The following is a 21,528-nucleotide window of genomic DNA, read 5'->3' on the forward strand; positions in this document are numbered from 1 at the left end:
GTGATAGCTGACTTGTAGCCTGAAGTCCACATTAAGCATAGTCACACTCTTTCTCCTGAAGAAACACCAGGAATGAGGTTTTAAGGTCAGTAAAATTGTGAAACAGAAATCTCTTTACAAATACAGACCTCATAATACTAGCCCTATAGACCCCGATTACCCGAGTGTTAAAGCGATTTACACATGCAGGTCCGACCTGCTGTGCCTTACAAACAAAGAGGCACAATTGAATTTTAAGGATCTTCCTGCACTGAGGGCTAAAGCCAATGCTATTGTAATGATGTAAGGCATAAAGGGCATTGGGCATGAAAAAAATAAATAACTGAATGGAGTGGCTTTTGCATTGGCAGGTTTTTCTCTGTAATGGTTTCAGGAGAACGTCACAAGAGCAGAAGGGTTATAAGTGATGATCCACACATTATGCAATCCCCATTTAAAATGCAGCATGCCAGTTGCATATGCATCTGCCTGAGCAGTGTTGCAAGCAGATACACTATCTGCTCTCTACACACCAGATCTTTTATAAACTAAAATGCATGGCAACAGTCAAAAAAAAAAAAAAAAAAAAGGAAAAAAGATAGCATTATTAATATAAATAAACACCTCACTATTATACAAATTATTCCTGGCCTACAGTTATCAAGGTTATTTTTATTGCAGCTAGATCAAGGTTCTGATAATAACACTGCAAATGTAGTGGTTGAAATCCAAGATAGCTAAAAAAAAAAAATTATAAGGATTATAAGAATTAAACATGAACTCCCTACATAATTTTTTAATGATTAATTACTGCCTTACACATTTAAAGGTATATTCAGAGTTCAATGTAAGTTAATCTCAGTCGGCAGAAAATAAATAAAATTAAAAATAATGTAAAACAATCGAGGTTAAAATGAGACACAATGGAAGTGAATTTTTGGGGGCCAACTTTTGGAGGGTTTAAAGGCAGAAATGTGAATCTTTCATTTTATAAAAGCACTTACATTAATTCTTCTGTTAAAACTTGACTATTATATGAACTGTAAAGTTGTTTTAATTGTAATTTTTACAGACATTTTAGGGTTTGTTGACCTCACATTGTCATGAAAACCAGGGAGGAATTATGACGTTTTCATTGTTGATGGTTTCATTAAGGTCATTGCTGATCTTAAAGCCCAGGCCCCCCGTGCAGTCAAGGGCCCGTGGGCACTGGCCCCATTGGTAATCCATCCCTGATGACAACTCTACACAGAAAAGGTCATAAAATAGTAAGCAATTTTATCACACTGAAATCATGTATATATCAAATTATTTTTGGTGGTAATCAACATTATGCCACGAATGCTACCGACTGAACCCAAGTTCACTGAACTTGCATTGAACCCGTAATATTCCTTTAAATCGATTCCGCCCCACGCCTGTTGGGCGCACTGTGGTGCACAAACCCTTCCGGTTGCAGGCCGCGTTGAAGAAGTCTCACTTAACGAAGTGCAGAGTAGTCGATTGGGGACCTTGAACTTATTGGAGGTAATCTATTATTTACATAACAACAAAATATATTTAATCTATGTATACTAAAAACAGTCAGATAAAGGCCAAAAAAATAAATAATGTAATGTCGGTGTTTGTAAAGCAGGTCCAAAATGGTGTTGCGGCAGATACTGCATGCCTTGATAAATAATGCTCAAGTTGTGGAGAAACTCGCAGAGTCTCGACCCATCAGACGGGCCGCGCAGATCACAGCCTTCGCCATCACTAGAGCACAGATAGCCGGGAAAGACGCATCAACAAAGCTGCTCGCTTCAGAGACCGTCCGCCAGATACGCGAGGAGACGTCAAAGATGCCCAGAGATGCGCACGAGTTGGGTCGGAGAGTTACAAGGCTACGGAATACGTTTGTGAAGGAGGTTAAAGAGGGGGTGAGAGATGCCAGCAGACACATAAAAGATAAAAAATGACGACGAGTGAATCGAGTGACTGAGAAGAGACTTGACATTTGTGGCAGTGGAACCTGAAGACACCGCCATTACAGACTGCTGAATGTTTTGCTGTCAGTTGCATCATCAGGCTGTTGTTAAATGGACCTTTATAAACTTGTTTTATTGAATAACACTGTAAAGATTATAAAGGTGTTGATTATATGAATGTGGAAGTGCCATGTGATTGGTCAAATAAACTATAATATGCGATTATGATGAATTGGAATCAGCGTGCAGAAATCTCATTATTGCCCATCACATATTCGGTCAGGCATTTAAACACTGCAGTGATTTTGTTCAGCACCCTGAAGATAAGAGACAGTGCAAGATCTGAAGTTCACAGCACCAAAGTGGTTTATGGGACATCCATTAAGTATGATAGCCTGATGTCACAGAAATATTCTGGGTTCAAAAGAGTTAAGTTCAATCTAGAGTTTTTGTGACAATGTTGATTACCACAAAAATTAATTTACTTGTCCTCCCTTTAAAAAAAAACTTAAAATAATTTAGTAAAAATCCAAATAACTTTATTGTAAAGGGTTTAAACAATGTTTTGCATGCTTGTTCAATGAACCATAAACAGTTAATGAACATGCACCTGTGGAATGGTCGTTAAGACACTCAGACCGGCCCGTCTGGCACCAACAACCATGCCACGTTCAAAATTGCTTTAAATCACATTTCTTTCCCATTCTGACATTCAGTTTGGAGTTCAGGAGATTGTCTTGACCAGGACCACACCCCTAAATGCATTGAAGCAACTGCCATGTGATTGGTTGATTAGATAATTGCATTAATGAGAAATTGAACAGGTGTTCCTAATAATCCTTTAGGCGAGTGTATATCTCCACTGACCAGCCACAACATTAAAACCACTGACAGGTGAAGTGAATAACATTTATTATCACGTTACAATGGCACCTGTCAAGGGGTGGGATATATTAGGTAGCAAGTGAAGTCAGTTCACAGAAAAATTAGCATGAGTGACTGACAAGGGACAAATTTTGATGGCTAGATGACCGTGTCAGAGCATCTCCAAAACGGCAGGTCTTGTGGGGTGTTCCTGGTATGCAGTGGTTAGTACTTACCAAAAATGGTCCAAGAAAGGACAACAGGGTCATGGGTGCCCAAGGCTCATTGATGCAGTTGGGGAGTGAAGGCTAGTCCGATCCCACAGAAGAGCTACTGTAACACAAATTATTGAAAAACGTAATGCTGCCATGATAGAAAGGTGTCGGCACACAAAGTGCATCGCAGCTTGCTGCTCAGCCACAGACCGGTCTGAGTGCCCATGCTGACCCCTGTCCACCGCCAAAAGCACCTACAATGTGCGCCAGAACTGGACCATGGAGCAATGGGAGAAGGTGGCCTAGTCTGATGACTCATGTTTTCTTTTAGATCATGTGGATGGCCAGGTGCGTGTGTGTCCTTTACCTGGGGAAGAGATGGCAGCCAGATGCACTATAGGAAGAAGGCAGGCCGGTGATGGCAGTGTGATGCTCTGGGCAATATTCTGCTGGAAAACCCTGGGTACTGGCATTCATGTAGACTTTACTGTGACACGTACCACCTACCTAAAGATTGTTGCAGACCACATACACCCCTTCATGGCAACGAATTCCCTGATGCAGTGGCTCTTTCAGCAAGACCGCAAAAAAAAAAAAAACTGTTCAGGAATGGTTTGACAGAGTTCAAGGTGTTGACTTAGCCTCCAAATTCCCTTGATCTCAATCCAATTGAGCATCTATGGGATATGCTGGACCAACAGAACTTACAGCACTTAAAGGATCTTCTGCTACCATATTGGTGTCAAATACCACAGGACACCTTCAAAGGTCTTGTGCAGTCCATGTCTCGATGGGTCAGAGCTGTTTTGGTGGCACAAGGGGGACCTACACAACATTAAGCAGGTGGTTTTAATGTTGTGGCTGATCTGTGAATATACGTATATCTAATGTTCAAGGGCTTTACGGAGTATGTACAAACGTTTAAAACCCAATGTCTGAAAAAACAAACACATTTATACAACAGTTAATGTTGCTCAGATTCACTAATTTGATTAGACAAGTGATGTTCCAAGGGTGCTGATATTTCATACATTTCACTGTTTGTGTCACGCGTTCACTATATAGAATTATATCGCTATGGTTTTCAATGATGTAACCAAACTATTGCTGTTGGAGCAAAAATAAAAACAGCTTGCCATATTGTGTCAGTTGCTCGCTATTTACTTTCTGATAATAAAACTGTTGTATCAAAACTATTTCACTCCAACAATTATGCAGTGATAATGGGTATCAGAACTCTTGCAACAAATTTCAAGGAAATGTTTTGATAGCTTGAACACTTGAATGTCCCATTCTTAAAATCTTAAAGCTAAATAGTAAAGTCATAGACATTTCTATGGTGAATATAAATTGTTCTAGTTGCATAGCTCTAAAATATTTAATTGGCTAGAAATTGCTCATTTGAGTGCAAAAAAAATCTCAATTTTAACCAGTAATCTCTAATGACTGAAAAGAGTGGAAACACTGGTGTTAGTAAGAGTCACTAAAAGTTAAAGCCTGGTCCCAAAACAGCTGCACAGAATAACAGTTTAAACATATATACATCAGCCCTCCATCTTAAGGAACACTCACACCAGCACTGTGCTGTATGAGAAAAATTTAGTTTTATTTGTCTTGAATTAGCCATTCTCCTCTTGTTCGATTTCATCAATGGAATGAATCAGATCAGTAGGTTATTTACATTTTTTTTTCCAGTCCCAAAATGTCCCTAAAAAGCAGAAGTGGTGAGCTGGTAGAACAAGCAGTCTTAGTACAGAAAACAATCATGTCAAAGGAAGAGCAGGCAGGACCCCTCCCCAGGACGGCTTTGGAAAAAGACAAGTCTCTGTGGAGCTTCCAGCATCAGCCCTGCACCGAAGCTTTATTAGCCCGGACAATCTTTTCTTCCAGCTGAGACGGTTGGTGTCTGAGAGGGGGGATGGACAGAGCACCTTCTCCACACAGTAATGACTCTGATGTAGCACACTTGAGCAGACAATGTTGAATTGGTGGGCAGAGTGAGGAGATGAAGGCAGAGAACTAGCTGATTAATGATCCGCTAGTCTCTATTTCCTGTCCACATAGAAATGTAGTCCCCTCACTGCCCTGTTTCTTGTTGTTTGATTTAGTGTAGGAAAATAAACAAAGGGTAGTAACAGAAGAAGGAAAAATATATATTCATACTATTTCATTTAAATCTCTTGCTCTAATATACATTTTACAATGTCAAGAAAATAACTCCCATCATAATAGTGCTTAAGTAAAGCTCAATATAGACTTTTATTATAACAAAATAGGCAGTTTATGGAGGGTGAAATATCTGTTAAGATCTCATTGTACAATAAATTTCTTCCACATACGAGCTGGCATTTTATTGCCAATGATATGTGAAGACATCTCTTAAAATATCATTACCTTACAAATGGCAGACTTTCCTAAATGTAAATCAAAGTGTTGAAAACACATACTCTGTGTAAGACACTGATTGTAGACTCCAACATTCTAACGGTGGCAGCACATGTCTCATACCAGTGCAGGGCGACATCATCTAAACACAACAGCTCCATGACGCGGACATTTAGAATGAGGAGAACAATAAGCATGCCAATACAACAGTCAAGGGGAAAAAAGAAGACAACTTAGGTGGAAATTAACAATAAGGAAGAGGGCCAAAGAACACATTGTCGTAAAAGCTATAACGTGCAAAGTTTTGCTTTTTTTGTTTTGCATTTCACCATTTCATGAATCCAATGCCTGAGACTTGAGCTCCATATTACCATCTCACATGAAAAGAACAAATAATTGAACAATAAAATAAAAAAAGAGAGACTTGCATCAGAAAATCCACATAACTTTTTTTCCTTACAAAGTAACCTCCCTTAAACATTAAGGAACTGTACCGTTTCCAAAACTCTGGTAAACAAGATGCTGGTCTGGCATAGAAGCAGTGGAGATCTGAGGAGGACAGATCCTTGTCACTTTAAATAGCTACTGAAGAGCTAGAAGTCAGGAGGTGATGATGTAGGATTAAACTGAGAAGTTTGTTGGATTAAGGAATTCATTTGTTCAGTGAAAGTTATCAATTGGAGAAGCCCAACTGAGATAAAAAAAATGGACAGAATCAATAAATAAACCAGGCAGAGAGAGAGAGAGAGAGAGAGAGGGATGACAAACTCATGAAGGCGCTCATAGTTTCTCCTTGGACTGTACCCATATGTATGGCCCAGACTGTTCCTCAATGATCTGTTTTACTTGATCGTAGGTCTCTTCCAAAGTGTCCCCCTGAACAATGCCTGCAATACACAGAGGATCACAGTGAGAACACCATTAAAGGAATTATCTGGGTCCAATTCAAGTTCAATCTACAGCATGTGTGGCATTATGTCAACAAACACTAAAACCCTAAAAAGGCCTGTAGTAAAATACTACGATTTAAAAAAGAATTACAGTTTAAATAATATGTGAGTTTTAACAGAAAAATTACTGAAGTGGTTTTATAAAATTATAAGCTTTGCATTTCACCCATTAAACCCTGAGAAGAAATGAGAAGGATAAAGTTGAAGTCATTGCTCCAAAAAGGGGTGGGAGCTCCAAACTGCCATTAAAGATATAGAAGCCCCTTGCTTAACCCTTTCCCTAACCTTATCTGGGAGTGGAAGTGATGCCCTCTTTTGGAGTAGCCACAGTTCTATTTCTCAATTGCTTCTGTCTGTTCATGTAATCCCAGACTGACTCGATGTTCAGTAGGGGTCTCTGTTGGGGTCATGCCATCTGTTGCAGGGCTCCCTGTTTTTCTATTCTATACACAATGGGAATATTTGGGATTCTAAAATGTATATTTCCTTTGACACACTATAACTGACGAAATAACCATCTTAAGACAAATGTTTTTGTGAAACATCTTAACAGCCTAAAATTTTTGGACAGTACTGTACATAAACTGATTACAGTCACTAATAACGGTGATCCAAGATTTGATCTTCAAAATGACAGTAGAGATGGGTAGGATGGATGGTTTAAGCACCGCTTTTGTAACAAATTTACCACCACAACAATACATTTTTAAAGACAATTATTGCTGGACGAATAGTCTGCTATAAGTATTATTAATGTTATTGTACATAACCCATAAGTCTCTGTTTTTTGTGAGGACAATGTTTTGTGTAATAACAATTATATTGTTGTTGAATATATGTCAGTTACCCTATTAAAGGACTGTGCTTTGCGTCCATATATTCCTAAGAAACATGCCTGACTGGTGTTTGGTGGATATGTACCTTAACCCACCTAACTATACAAGGCATTCTCAAGACCGACAATTCATTCACACAACCCACTGATTAGTATATTTTGAGAATATGTAGTTTGGCATGACAGCACTTTGGTTCAGTGTTTCAGAGTTTGGTTTGGCTGTTATTCCTGAAGTCTGTAGGAGAGAGACGCACAGACCTGTGAAGTGCTCCATAAACTCCTGTTCCAGCTTCATGGCTCTGTCGTATGTCTTCCTGCCTTGTTCCTCTGTCAGTCTTTTGTTTATCTCCCTGAGGAAACAGCACACAGCATTACACTCTAATTACACATTACACTCATTTCAATGTGTTTCTTTACACAACATTTATAGATTAGTGATTCTTGCATACTGCCTTATTAAAGTGGGTTTGAATGGGTAAGGTTTATAGCATATGACACACAATGGAACATACAGAAGAAAGGAGGATCCCCAATACATAATCTATTCTAGAAATACAATAGTAATGTAATAGTCAGAGATAAAGTGTGACATTTTAACAAATATGTTTTTCTGGACAAATTTCTCTCTCTAAGCATTAGCTTGATCACTGGGCTTGTACTTACATGATGTTCTCCATTGATTTTGGTTTGATGAAAACAGCGATGGGATAAAGCAGAGCCACTTGCAGTCTTTTTATAGCATTGCCTGATACATCTAGAATGCAGTGTTTGCCCTGAGAAAATCACCACAAATATGGTTAGTAATAAGGATGCATACTATGCATTAAAAACTATTGTCAGCAATTGTGCAGGTATCTCATTTATATTTTATGTCTTCATCTAAAAACCAATGCTGAGCTAAATGATAAAAATAATAAAATCTTTTATTGTTCTAAAAATGTAATGTATATATCCTTTATGATCAAATTGGTGTTGGCAATGGTAGTAAAAATAGTTCCTATGCAGAACAATAAATGTGTGAGTGAGCTCACCTTCTCGGCCACCTCTCTGACAGACTGCACGCTGGTTCCGTACAGGTGACCGTTGTACTGGCCTGCCTCAATAAACTTGTGCTCCTGTATATCTTTCTCCATCTGCTCTCTGGACACAACAAAGTGGTAGTCTCTCCCGTCCACCTCATAATCCCGCTTTGGCCTTGTTGTATCTGAAACAGAGAACAGCACATAAGCTTCATTTACGTACTAAATTCATGGTTGTTTTCTCATCAATTATCATCAGTAGTCTGTGTGCACACAGGTTTGGGCAGAATATTTTAAGAAAGTATTCTGGGTTGAATACTGAATAATCTTTCTTAAAGGTATTCTGTAATGTATTCTGAATAAATCACACAAAAAAGTAACAAATACAAGAATATTTTTTAAAATACATACTTATAAAAGCAAGGCACAATTGGAAAACGTACATGTGATATGTCATTATTATCTTATCTGAACTGCTACATCCCACTATTACCATCTAAATGAATTTGCTTTAAATTAAATGTGGAGTTGGACATGAATGTATTTCTTAATGGAAGGCAGGTTGTGGTCAACTACAATATTTGAATATTTTACAAATATTTGAATCTTTTTAAACCATTATTTGATTGGACTGACAAAGAATAATACATTTTGACACAAAATTAGATAAGAAATGCAAATAAAACATATTTATATGATCCACTTGCAGAAATTAAACAAAATAGTGAGGTAATTTGATAACAGTACCTGTATAATATATTAATGATTTTAACTAGGCTTGCTTGCATATTTTGGCCTATTTATTATTTTTGTATTATTTTATAATCTCTTATTACCGACACTTTTATTTTTGGGTGCTTTTGATTCTTTTCTCTCTTTTTTTTGCTGTTTTATATTTATTGTGAATCACTTCTAATGAGATTTTTTTTTAAAAGGGAGTAAAAAAAAGAAAGAGATATAGATATTAAAATGCCTGTATGTTTATGTGGCAGCGGGGGCGTGGTCAAGCGCCCGTCCGGGAGAGAAAAGCGGTAAGGGCGCTCACACCTGAGCTAAAATGATGACTAACACCTGTGTCTAATTTCAGTAACATGAGGAGAGCAGCATAAAAGGGCAGCAGTGACGGAGCATGGGGGCCCCGACAACCCGTCCAAGGAAAAAACCCCACAACACCGTTATTGTGTATAGTAAACAAGAGAAATAAAAAGCTTACCCCTTAAGCTGACACCTGTTTCCGTCCCTTCCTTTGGCGGTTGTCACATTGGTGCCGAAACCCGGGACATTTTTTGAGTTATGGAACAAGGTCGCCCCATAGAGTCCTCCCAGCTGGCGGAAATCCTCCAGTCCCTCGCTACTCTCCATCAAGGCCACCAACAATCCCTGCTTGAGCTCCGGCAGGATCAAGATCGGCGGTTCTTCGAGATCACACGGGCTCAGGCAGAGGACCGACTTGCTATCCGGAGCCTCCTCAGCCAGGAGGCTGCGTCGGCCCCAGCCGCGACCCCGGACATTCACGCTACGCTGCCCCCGCCCACGTTACAGAAGATGGGGGTAGCAGATGATCCTGAGGCCTTCCTCGACTTATTTGAGAAGACGGCTGAAATCTGGGGCTGGCCGCCCGAACAGTGGGCAGCCCGTCTAATTCCTCTCCTGTCCGGGGAAGCACAACTCGCGGCACAACAACTGCCGGCGACTAACCTCCTGGCTTACTCTTACCTAAAGAGGGCCATTCTGCAACGGGTTGGTCGGAGCCCGGAGGAGAATCGCCAGCTCTTCCGGAGCATGAAGCTTGAGAAGTCTGACTGCCCGTTTGCGTTTGCTCAACGGCTCCGGGACGCCTGTCGGCGTTGGCTGCTCGCGGGGGACCGCGACGTCGAGGGAGTCATCGATCAGGTGGTACTGGAGCAATTCGTGCAACGACTGCCCAGGAGAACGGCGGAATGGGTCCAGTGCCACCGCCCGGCGTCGCTGGAGGCAGCTGTTCAGCTCGCGGAGGACCACTTGGCGGCGATACCGAGGGCGGATGAGCCCTCCCCCTCTCTCTCCCCTTCCCCTGTGTCTTCCCCTGCTTCCCCCCCCCCCTGCTCCCTCTCGCTCTGCTCTCTCCCCAGGGCCCGTTCCTGCCCCCCGCAGGCGTGGAGGATACACCAGGCCAACTTCCCGGCCGTGGGAGAACCCGCCTAACCCTTCCCCGTCCTTCAGCCGCTCTCCTCCTCAGGTGGTGGCGCCCGCCAGCACGGGTGCGGCCGTGGCGCCTGGGCCGGTCTGCTGGAGGTGCGGAGACCCGGACCACTTCCGGGATCAGTGTCCACTGATGGAGGTGGGGACGGTGGTGCGGGTCTCCGATGTCCCGCAGGCTGCCCCCGGACGGGCTGGAGCGTACCGGGTCCCGGTAAGGATCCAGGGGGGTACATACCAAGCATTGATGGATACCGGCTGTAATCAGACCACCATCCACCAATGCTTGGTTCAACCCGGGGCTTTGGGCACAGCTAAACGGGTGAGGGTGAGGTGTGTGCATGGGGATATTCACAAGTACCCCATGGTGACTTTAGCGATCAAATTCCGGGGAGAAAAACATAGTGTGGAGGCAGCGGTTAGTTCCCGCCTCACCCATCCGCTAATCTTGGGTACTGATTGGCCGAATTTTAGAAGTGTATTAGAGGGAGTTTGTGCGGATGGGTCCTGCATGAAAGTGAAGAGGTGTGTGATGTGCGATGCTTTGGCAGGGAGGCGGAGCCGGGCCGTCCTCGGCTGCTCCGAGTGACGAGGGAAGGGGCGAGGGGGTCACCCCTCCTCTCAGGGAGTTCCCTGAGGGGGACTTTCCCTTGGAGCAGTCGCGGGATGAAACCCTTAAGCACGCTTTTGACCAAGTGAGAGTAATCGATGGTCAACAACTCCGGCCGGGTATCGCCATTTCATATCCGTATTTTTCAGTTATTAAAGATCGGTTGTACAGTGACGCAGGACGCTCAAACAAAGGAGGAGCTGACACAATTGTTGATTCCACGGAGCCGCCGGGAAATGGTTTTCCAGGCGGCTCACTATAATCCTATGGCCGGTCACCTAGGGGAACGGAAAACACTTTTTCATCTAATAGCCCATTTCTATTGGCCGGGCATTGGCGGCGACGTCCGCAGGTGGTGTGCGGCGTGCCGTGAATGTCAGCTGGTAAACCCACCGGCCACCCCAAAAGCGCCTTTGCGCCCCCTTCCATTGATCGAGGTTCCCTTCGAGAGAATTGGAATGGACCTCGTCGGGCCATTAGAACGGACGTCACGCGGACATTGCTTTGTGTTAGTCCTGGTGGATTACGCAACGCGGTATCCGGAAGCAGTGCCTCTGAGCAACATCTCAGCACGTAGTGTTGCCGGGGCACTCTTCAAGATAATCTCCCGGGTGGGGGTTCCGAAAGAAATCCTCACCGACCAAGGCACTACTTTTATGTCACGAACACTTCGCGAACTTTACGAACTATTGGGCATTAAGTCGATTCAGCACTAGCGTGTACCATCCTCAGACGGATGGACTGGTGGAACGATTTAATAAAACACTCAAAAATATGATTCAGTAAATTGCGTACGCGAAGACGCTAGGAATTGGGATAAGTGGCTGGACCCCCTGTTATTTGCAGTACGAGAGGTTCCGCAAGCCTCCACGGGATTTTCCCCATTTGAGCTGCTGTACGGGCGACGCCCACGCGGGGTCCTCGACGTCATCCGTGAAGCTTGGGAGGAGGGACCTTCTAATGCTAAAAATGAAATTCAATACGTTCTTGATCTTCGAGCAAAACTCCACACACTGGGGCAATTAACACAGGAGAATTTGCTCCAGGCTCAAGAACGCCAACGCCGGCTGTATGACAGGGATGCTCAGCTACGGGATTTGCACCGGGAGATAAAGTACTTGTACTACTCCCAACATCGAGCTCGAAATTACTCGCCAAGTGGCAAGGACCCTTTGTGGTCACACGACGAGTTGGGGATCTCGATTATGAGGTTAAACATACCGATAGAGGGGCGCGTCAAATATATCACCTCAACCTCCTGAAATTGTGGAGGGAAGAGGCAGCCTCTGTGACGTTGGCAACGGTAGTTCCGGAGAGGGCGGAGCTCGGACCGGAGGTAAACAAAGCCCGCAATCCTAACACCCGGTTCCTTGTGGAGACCACCTCTCCCCACGCCAACTCACAGAGGTTTCCGAACTACAAAAGGAGTTTGCAGACGTGTTCTCTCCCTACCGGGCCGCACAGACATCATACAACACCACATCGAGACCGAGCCGGGCGTAGTGGTACGTTGCCGCCCCTATCGCTTGCCCGGACACAAAAAGAAAATAGTTCGGGAAGAATTGGACGCGATGCTTGACATGGGAGTAATAGAAGAATCTCACAGCGATTGGTCCAGCCCGGTCCTCCTTGTTCCCAAGAGCGACGGGTCTGTACGTTTCTGTGTGGATTATAGAAAAGTCAACGCGGTGTCTAAATTTGACGCATACCCAATGCCCCGTGTTGATGAACTGCTCGATCGGTTAGGTACTGCTCGGTTTTATTCGACCTTGGATCTAACGAAGGGATATTGGCAGATCCCCTTGACACCAATATCCCGTGAAAAACGGCCTTCACCACGCCGTTCAGTATTACACCAATTCGTGACGCTTCCTTTCGGTTTGTTCGGGCACCAGCCACGTTTCAGCGCCTCATGGATAGGATCCTCAGACCGCATACTGCTTACGCCGCTGCCTATCTAGATGATATCATCATTTATAGCAATGATTGGCAGCGGCACTTACAACATTTGAGGGCCGTCCTGAGATCGCTGCGGCGGGCGGGCTCACGGCAAACCCGAAAAAGTGCGCGGTTGGGCGTGTGGAGGTACGGTATCTGGGGTTCCACTTGGGTCATGGCCAGGTGCGTCCCCAAATTGACAAGACCGCGGCGATTAGCGACTTGCCCTAGACCCAAGACCAAAAAGGGGGTGAGGCAGTTCCTGGGGCTGGCTGGCTATTACAGACGGTTTGTACCTAATTATTCGGATGTCACCAGCCCGCTGACTGACCTTACTAAAAGGGGGCTCCAGATCCGGTCCAATGGTCGGAGCAGTGCCAACAGGCGTTTACACAGATTAAAGCTGCACTTTGTGGGGGGCCGCTTTTGCATGCACCTGACTTCTCTCTCCCTTTTGTTTTGCAGACGGACGCTTCAGACAGAGGGTTGGGGGCCGTACTCTCGCAGATGGTGGAGGGAGAGGAGCGCCCGGTGCTGTACATTAGCCGGAAGCTCTCCTTGAGGGAGACTAAGTACAGCACCGTAGAGAAGGAATGTCTGGCCATCAAGTGGGTGGTCCTCACCCTCCGATACTACCTGCTGGGGTGGGCCTTCACCCTCTGCTCGGATCATGCCCCACTGCAGTGGCTCCACCGCATGAAAGATACTAACGCCCGGATCACCCGTTGGTATCTGGCCCTCCAGCCTTTTAAGTTCAAGGTGGTCCACAGACCGGGGGTGCAGATGGCTGCTGCTGACTTCCTCTCCAGAAATGGGGGGGAGTGGTAGGCAGGCCGGATGACGCCCCGGCCTGAGTCGGGCGGTGGGGGTATGTGGCAGCGGGGGCGTGGTCAAGCGCCCGTCCGGGACAGAAAAGCGGTAAGGGCGCTCACACCTGAGCTAAAATGATGACTAACACCTGTGTCTAATTTCAGTAACATGAGGAGAGCGGCATAAAAGGGCAGCAGTGACGGAGCATGGGGGCCCCGACAACCCGTCCAAGGAAAAAACCCCACAACACCGTTATTGTGTATAGTAAACAAGAGAAATAAAAAGCTTACCCCTTAAGCTGACACCTGTTTCCGTCCCTTCCTTTGGCGGTTGTCACAGTTACAAAATGTCTTGTTTGGACTCTGATCTACTTTATGTCCTTTTCCCTCAGTCAGTCTTTGCAGTACTTTCTCCCATATTTTACCGATTAATTTTATTGTCATTAATAACTGCTATTTCTCAACAGATATTCACTCTGCAAGTTTCTGATGTGGATATAACTCAAAGTCATCTGTCTTTACACAGACGACTCATCTGCATAAATGTAGTTACACGGCAACAATTGCGGTAGTAAACAATGTATCGTCCTCAAATGTTATTTATTTCATTTTAACGCCATGTCAGCAACCAGGCTATTCACATAGCAAACAAAGGTTCATCAATAAATATTTACAATATTATAAGACACTTAAAATGTATACAAGATAAAAACTGTAAAATCTGTTCAGATGGGTGCTCAAATGTTATATTTATGAAACGAATGTTGCGGACTGTATTGATACTGTTGCACAGCTGACAGCACGCTGATTGTTAAGACAACAGTATTGCTGATGCAGTTGCCAGATATTCAATCCAGGAATCTTTATACATGAATAAAATGTTGTATTTTCATTCTTTAGTGCCTACCATCAAACATTTGGTGACTGCGGTCCATTTTTAAAGTATTCCAAAAACGCAACCCACGATTCTATTATTTTAACTCTTAATTGTGCTTTCTGATGAGCAACATTCGTTTCATAAATATAACATTTGAGCACCCATCTGAACGGATTTTACAGTTTTTATCTTGTATACATTTTAAGTGTCTTATAATATTGTAAATATTTATTGATGAACCTTTGTTTGCTATGTGAATAGCCTGGTTGCTGACATGGCGTTAAAACGAAATAAATAACACCTGACTGTAATTTTCCATGACTACTCTCTGATCCTTTGGATTAAACAGGCAGTTTTTTTTGCTGCCATGCGTTTCTCTTACTTCTTCTCAAATACCCTCTATGCATCCAAAATTAGCAAAAGACAACAGTTTGGATCTCTTGGATTTTCACTCTTTTTGTTAGTTCTTCTGACGTGTAGGAATTATTTGTATCTATCCTGCCAAGTTTCTAAATATTGATTAGACATCAGTGACATGCAAATGTGGGTGGTAATGTATTTAAGTATTTATCTTATATTCGCAAGTTGAGAAGTACGTAATGAGCCTTTATTGCAGCTTAGTTTAAATACATTGTCTTTTTTTAAATGGAAAGGAAGCTTCCTATCTGTCACTCACTCGACGTTGTGTCGTTGGTTCGCAAGCCAGCTCCTTTATACCCGTATGTTTGGGGGAGTGGCATGCAAATAGCACTCGCCAATTCTCACTGGCCTTTTATCAGAGATCAGAGGCATCTCGGGCTCCCAAGAGTTACCCCTAGTGTCACTTCATCGACACAACGTCTCGTTCCCTCCATCAGGGAACGGAGGTTACGGAAGTAACCAGGACGTTTTAAGTTCTCAAAGTTACAGTATGTTTTAACTGTCCCATGAACTCTTATTCCAAAAGATCAAAGAAAAAACCCTTAAACCTTAACTACAATTTCAAAAAATCCATTATAAAATAAATAAATAAAAAATAACAACATATCTACCAGACTATGGTGCAGGCTGTCAGACAGATCACACTGTGTCAGTGTAGTATGGAATGCCTTTTTAATTTGATTTGTTTGCAAAACACATTGTAATCCTTGTTGGATCAACAATAATGATGTGTCAATATCTCCTCAGCCCATACACATGGTGTACAGATACTTACGGGGAACACAGGAGCCAAATTTGTCAGGGAATTCTGAAATCAGGTCATCGTTTACTCTGTCTTTCATCGGACCCAAGATAATCACTGGTCGTGAGTAGTTCACTGTGAAAAGACATTTCATGAAATCAGTTTATACAAGCCAATACAAGTGTTCATGTGGCATACAGAAACCCTTACTATCCATAATGTGTAATTTAGGTTAAATTTATGGGATGTATTTTATAATAAAAGTCTTCCAAATTTTGCCATTACAGAAAATCATTACAATATATCTTACCTTCTTGTTGACAGACTGGCTCATAGGACAGCACATAATCCTCCTGTCCACCTGAGAAATGAACACACATTCAGATAAGCGTATCTTAGAATATCCAAAATATCCCGTTGTATAATTAATCATCTTCTTTATGTTACTGTTGTTTTAGAAAAATTTATCCAGCCAAGCTAAATAGTCTGTATGTCACCCCAAAGGATGCAATGTTCAAAAAACTTTTTTATCTCATGTATTATTAAATGTTTGACAACTATGTGAGATCCACTTGTGGCCACTAGAGGTCCAATCTCCCATGCAAATGTTTAGTGGTAAGGTGATGGAGTCCTCAGTCATGGTTGGTGTGAAACTGTCATAGTGATTAAAGTGGAGCTCTTTCTCAGCAGTCCTGATTGCCTAAAGGCGGGTGCACACTGTACGATTTATAATAGTCCTTTAGGATTGTTGCTTGTCAGACTGTACAATATGAAAGCATTGCTATTGCCATGGCACACTGTGCAACATTATGTCAGACTGCACAATAAACATCATAGCCGACTGTTGTCCTAATCGTCCTGATCAGTGAACATGTATCGTTATGGGAGTGCTGCGGAATAGAAGCGAAACTTTGCCCACCACGGAGGAGCATTTTTTCTCTCTCTGAAAGGACATCAGTATTTCCGTTGCTCCAATAACACTCCATCATGAGCATAGGCTAACATTTACAAGAGAGATGGATTTTATCAAATAGGCCTATAATAAGAAAGTACAGATATTGAGAATGAACACGAGTGCGGGAGGTGGCATAGAGTAATAATGAACTACCACAAGCAAATATTCATTGTGGAAATAAAAAGACTTGTGGCCAGAAAAATTACAAACTTCACCATTCACATTGGAGAAAACAAAAAAGGTGGATTATAGTACGTCTTTCTCCTCTTTTAGATTATTAACCTATAGGTCACGCAAAATTTAGAAAATTCATAAAGGCTGATAATATATCACACTTGCAAATTCCCTATGGATGATGCACAAACATGACATAGATTTCTATAATTGTATCCAACTGTATTTGCTGATTTGGATTAAAACGTCCCATGAATACTTACCAGTATAAACTGTTCAATCATTCTATTGTATTTTATTTATTTATAAATAATTGGAGTGGTGTGAATCTTAACTAAAGAAGTTTACAGATGTTTAAAATAAATTTATTAAAAGTAAAATAGATATTAAAATTAAAATAATGTTGTAAAGGAAATGCATGATAAATGTAAAGAATTTTTTTAAAAAATGTAACAATTTATTGATCTTCATTTTGTAAGCTCTGTATTTGTTTAATTCAGAGAATAACGCTTTCATATTGCTGACGTGTTACACTTTTCTCTGAGTGTTTTCAGCTTATTTATTTATTTATTAAAACTTTTTATATAAAACGAAAAGAAGAAAAAACATTGAAAGTGCTTGAGTAGAGTGATAACTGGGCACAAATGTTGCTATGGTCCAGACGCGGAGCAGGATTCTTTTGGGTGCGATAGAGTAGCTGAATATCGCATCTGGCCGTCGTAATAACAGTCACACTATACAACTGCAATGCTAAATTTCAGAAACTGGCCAAATTTCATCGGAGGCTGAAGATCATCGCAAAAGCTATTAATCGGCGTCTGTGAACAGGTCACAATGAACATTGTAAGATTGCCGATTTTGCCCTGCGACGAGAGACATCCTTTAGGATTCTTGAAATTGGTCTCAGACGGCAGAATAGTGGCCAAAATCATACAGTGTGCACCTGCCTTAAGGCTCACTTGTGGCCCACCTGTGCATTTTGAGTTAAGCGCAGAAATGTGATCAATGTAAGTGAATGAACAATGCTCATTAAATTGATAAGGTAGAATTTGTAAGGGCCTGTGATGTACTTTAAAAAGTGACTGGCAAACTGTTTTAATTGTATCATATTTTAGTCAATCAAATGATTAGATCGAAAATTTACTTTAAGAACAAAATATTAATTATTTCCTCCCCCCAGCAAAGCAGTGTTAAAAAAAGTTAGAGTTCAAGGCATATGTGAAACAAAACATTAATTGGGTGATTTTGTTAGTTATTGTCTTATTATATATGAGAGATCACACAGACTACAGTCTCAACTATCTCAACTCAGCCACTGTCCATAAGACATGAACAGCTGTTGAATGAATGGGCTATGCTGATTAGGGTTGGAATCCAAGAACCGGTTCTTATTCTTGTTCCATTTCAAATAAATAAATACCAGAACCAAATAATTTTCATGACTTTTGGTTCATTAACATTTCTTGAAAGTGCATAATTCCCTAAAATACCCTGACAGTGTTTCCTGCACTACCATTCAGCAGAATTACGATGCTGCTATTGAATCAGCAGTGCAGAACATACAGCACAACCAGTATAACCCGAATTACGAACAAATGACTCTAATGCGTCGGTTCTTTTGAATCTACAGTGCAAATCATACAGTGCTACCACCCGAATTAATGATTCTTATCAGCCTGTTCTTTGTAGTGAATGCAAAATTTAATGAAGCGCACGTCATCCATTTCATCATGTCCAAATCTAAATAAACCAAGAATTGTTACTGTGTTATGTGTAGGCTGCATGAGGCATGTGAGACTTAAAGAAATTCCTAGATGGTTGTTAATATGTGTAGTTAAAAATACACATTAAATGTTTGTTGTAATTAGTGGTATTTTACAAAAATGTATAAATAAATAAAACATCTATATTAAAGTCTGTATTAACGCAAGAATCTGTTCTGTTAAAATATAAAATCATGCCTCATTTGATAACATGCAGCTGAAGGCAGTAAATCCAATAAAAAATGCATTTCTTATTTCCAAATTTTTCTTCTTCAAAAGTACAAAAAGAATCATTAATGGAATCATTAAGAGGAATCCAAATTGTTAAATTCCTTACGATTACATCCCTAGTGCCGATACAATTCTACACCAATACATTACGATTTTGTTTCTCATGAAATTCCGTAGATACTTTGGATCCTTCTATTAACATTTTGTATTGGTTATTCTGTAAAACATTATTATTTCCTACATTTTTAAATGAAGAAAAATTTGTTTAAATAAGCTGAAAATCAAACTGCCATTTCTCAGTACCGTCAGAACGCTTCTAGAGGATGAGGTGTAAAAAACTAAACATTCTATACTCTATTTCCTGTATGAAAGTAAAGTGAACCATAAAAGAGTAATTGAAACTGATATCACATATTCACTTTCAAGTGTTTGGTGTAGTTTCAAGAGCAATTCAATTATGATGATGTGATACATTGTGTATACTGTGTCATACTATATGTATCACAATGTGCATTGTATTGCGAGTTAGTTGGGGAAACCTAGCCGTAATCTGCTGTCTGTGCTGCGGATCACAGTTGTGTGTGTAATATCTGGCCCCCGTGAGACAGTATAGTAATATCTTTAGAGTGGCTTTGATATAGCACCGCTGTGACTCTGTTTCTGACAGAGAGAGGGCAAGGGCTGAAAAGTGATGGGGGGTGCACTGTTGCTATGGAGACTGAGCCAGGGCCTGACGGAGGGCTCACTGATTGATTTTGGTATTGTATCTGTGAGGCTTCAAGTACATTACCCAGCCTGTCTCACTGCAGTACTGCTCAGATAGACGGAGGTGGGCGCTGATGTTTGTTGAGCAATGTAAACTCTTAAGAAGTCCTGAATAACACTGCTTGGTCATTCAGAAGCAGCGAAGCCTTTACCACACTTTATATAATACATTATTGTTTATACACTATGATGGATCTCCCATACACAAAGGGTAATACTGCATAGCACAGACAGAGAGAGCATGACATTGTTAAATGTGTGAAAGAAAAACAGGAAATTCAGACGAGAACGACGGATGAAGGGCTCAATGAAAGGAAGAACTTACGGTAACTACTCTCACTATCACTGGCATTTGAGGTCACATGCTCTGAAATCATAACAGAGGGGGAACGGATGATGAAAACCAAGAACAAGAGAACATGATGATTCATGAGGTGACTTAAAATGAGAGCAGAAGTAGAACTACAGTGAAGGATTCCGCATACATACCACTAGAGGGAAACAGCACTCTTCCTGAGAAAAACAACTGTAACAGTGTCCTCTCTTCTGCAACTTAAAGTTACACAATTTTTCCCCCCCACTTATATTTAAGTAGTTGTTCACCAAAATACACTCACCTAAAGGATTATTAGGAACACCTGTTCAATTTCTCATTAATGTAATTATCTAATCAACCAATCACATGGCAGTTGCTTCAATGCATTTAGGGGTGTGGTCCTGGTCAAGACAATCTCCTGAACTCCAAACTGAATGTCAGAATGGGAAAGGTGATTTAAGCAATTTTAAGCGTGGCATGGTTGTTGGTGCCGGTCTGAGTATTTCACAATCTGCTCAGTTACTGGGATTTTCACGCACAACCATTTCTAGGGTTTACAAAGAATGGTGTGAAAAGGGAAAAACATCCAGTATGCGGCAGTCCTGTGGGCGAAAATGCCTTGTTGATGCTAGAGGTTAGAGGAGAATGGGCCGACTGATTAAAGCTGATAGAAGAGCAACTTTGCCTGAAATAACCACTCGTTACAACCGAGGTATGCAGCAAAGCATTTGTGAAGCCACAACACGCACAACCTTGAGGTGGATGGGCTACAACAGCAGAAGACCCCACCGGGTACCACTCATCTCCACTACAAATAGGAAAAAGAGGCTACAATTTGCAAGAGCTCACCAAAATTGGACAGTTGAAGACTGGAAAAATGTTGCCTGGTCTGATGAGTCTCGATTTCTGTTGAGACATTCAGATGGTAGAGTCAGAATTTGGCGTAAACAGAATGAGAACATGGATCCATCATGCCTTGTTACCACTGTGCAGGCTGGTGGTGTAATGGTGTGGGGGATGTTTTCTTGGCACACTTTAGGCCCCTTAGTGCCAATGCACTTTTAAATGCCACGGCCTACCTGAGCATTGTTTCTGACCATGTCCATCCCTTTATGGCCACCATGTACCCATCCTCTGATGGCTACTTCCAGCAGGATAATGCACCATGTCACAAAGCTCGAATCATTTCAAATTGGTTTCTTGAACATGACAATGAGTTCACTGTACTAAAATGGCCCCCACAGTCATCAGATGTCAACCCAATAGAGCATCTTTGGGATGTGGTGGAACGGGAGCTTCGTGCCCTGGATGTGCATCCCAAAAATCTCCATCAACTGCAAGATGCTGTCCTATCAATATGGGCCAACATTTCTAAAGAATGCTTTCAGCACCTTGTTGAATCAATGCCACGTAGAATTAAGGCAGTTCTGAAGGCGAAAGGGGGTCAAACACAGTATTAGTATGGTGTTCCTAATAATCCTTTAGGTGAGTGTATTTAAATTCTGTTATCATCTACTCAACATTTCCAAACTCTCA

At 41.8% G+C, this 21,528-nt stretch overlaps 1 protein-coding gene across 15 annotated transcripts in view; it reads right to left on the reverse strand.

The window, feature by feature from the left end:
- Positions 1–4,595: 4,595 nt before the first annotated feature.
- Positions 4,596–21,528, reverse strand: part of dlg1b (discs large MAGUK scaffold protein 1b) — a 145,601-nt gene continuing 128,668 nt past the window's right edge. For 13 of the 15 annotated variants that reach the window (XM_052133254.1, XM_052133252.1, XM_052133251.1 and 10 more), the window contains 7 exons: positions 20,002–20,043; positions 16,099–16,149; positions 15,822–15,923; positions 8,227–8,399; positions 7,859–7,968; positions 7,454–7,545; positions 4,596–6,297 (listed from right to left, as the gene is read on the reverse strand). In XM_052133254.1, the coding sequence (XP_051989214.1) occupies positions 6,191–6,297; positions 7,454–7,545; positions 7,859–7,968; positions 8,227–8,399; positions 15,822–15,923; positions 16,099–16,149; positions 20,002–20,043 (677 nt within the window). In that variant the 3' untranslated portion in view covers positions 4,596–6,190. The remainder of the gene's footprint in view (positions 6,298–7,453; positions 7,546–7,858; positions 7,969–8,226; positions 8,400–15,821; positions 15,924–16,098; positions 16,150–20,001; positions 20,044–21,528) is intronic. The other 2 variants (XM_052133246.1, XM_052133253.1) reach the window with 1 other exon arrangement.

The sequence above is a fragment of the Xyrauchen texanus genome, chromosome 9 (assembly GCF_025860055.1).
Source record: "Xyrauchen texanus isolate HMW12.3.18 chromosome 9, RBS_HiC_50CHRs, whole genome shotgun sequence".
NCBI classification, from domain to species: Eukaryota; Metazoa; Chordata; class Actinopteri; order Cypriniformes; family Catostomidae; genus Xyrauchen; species Xyrauchen texanus.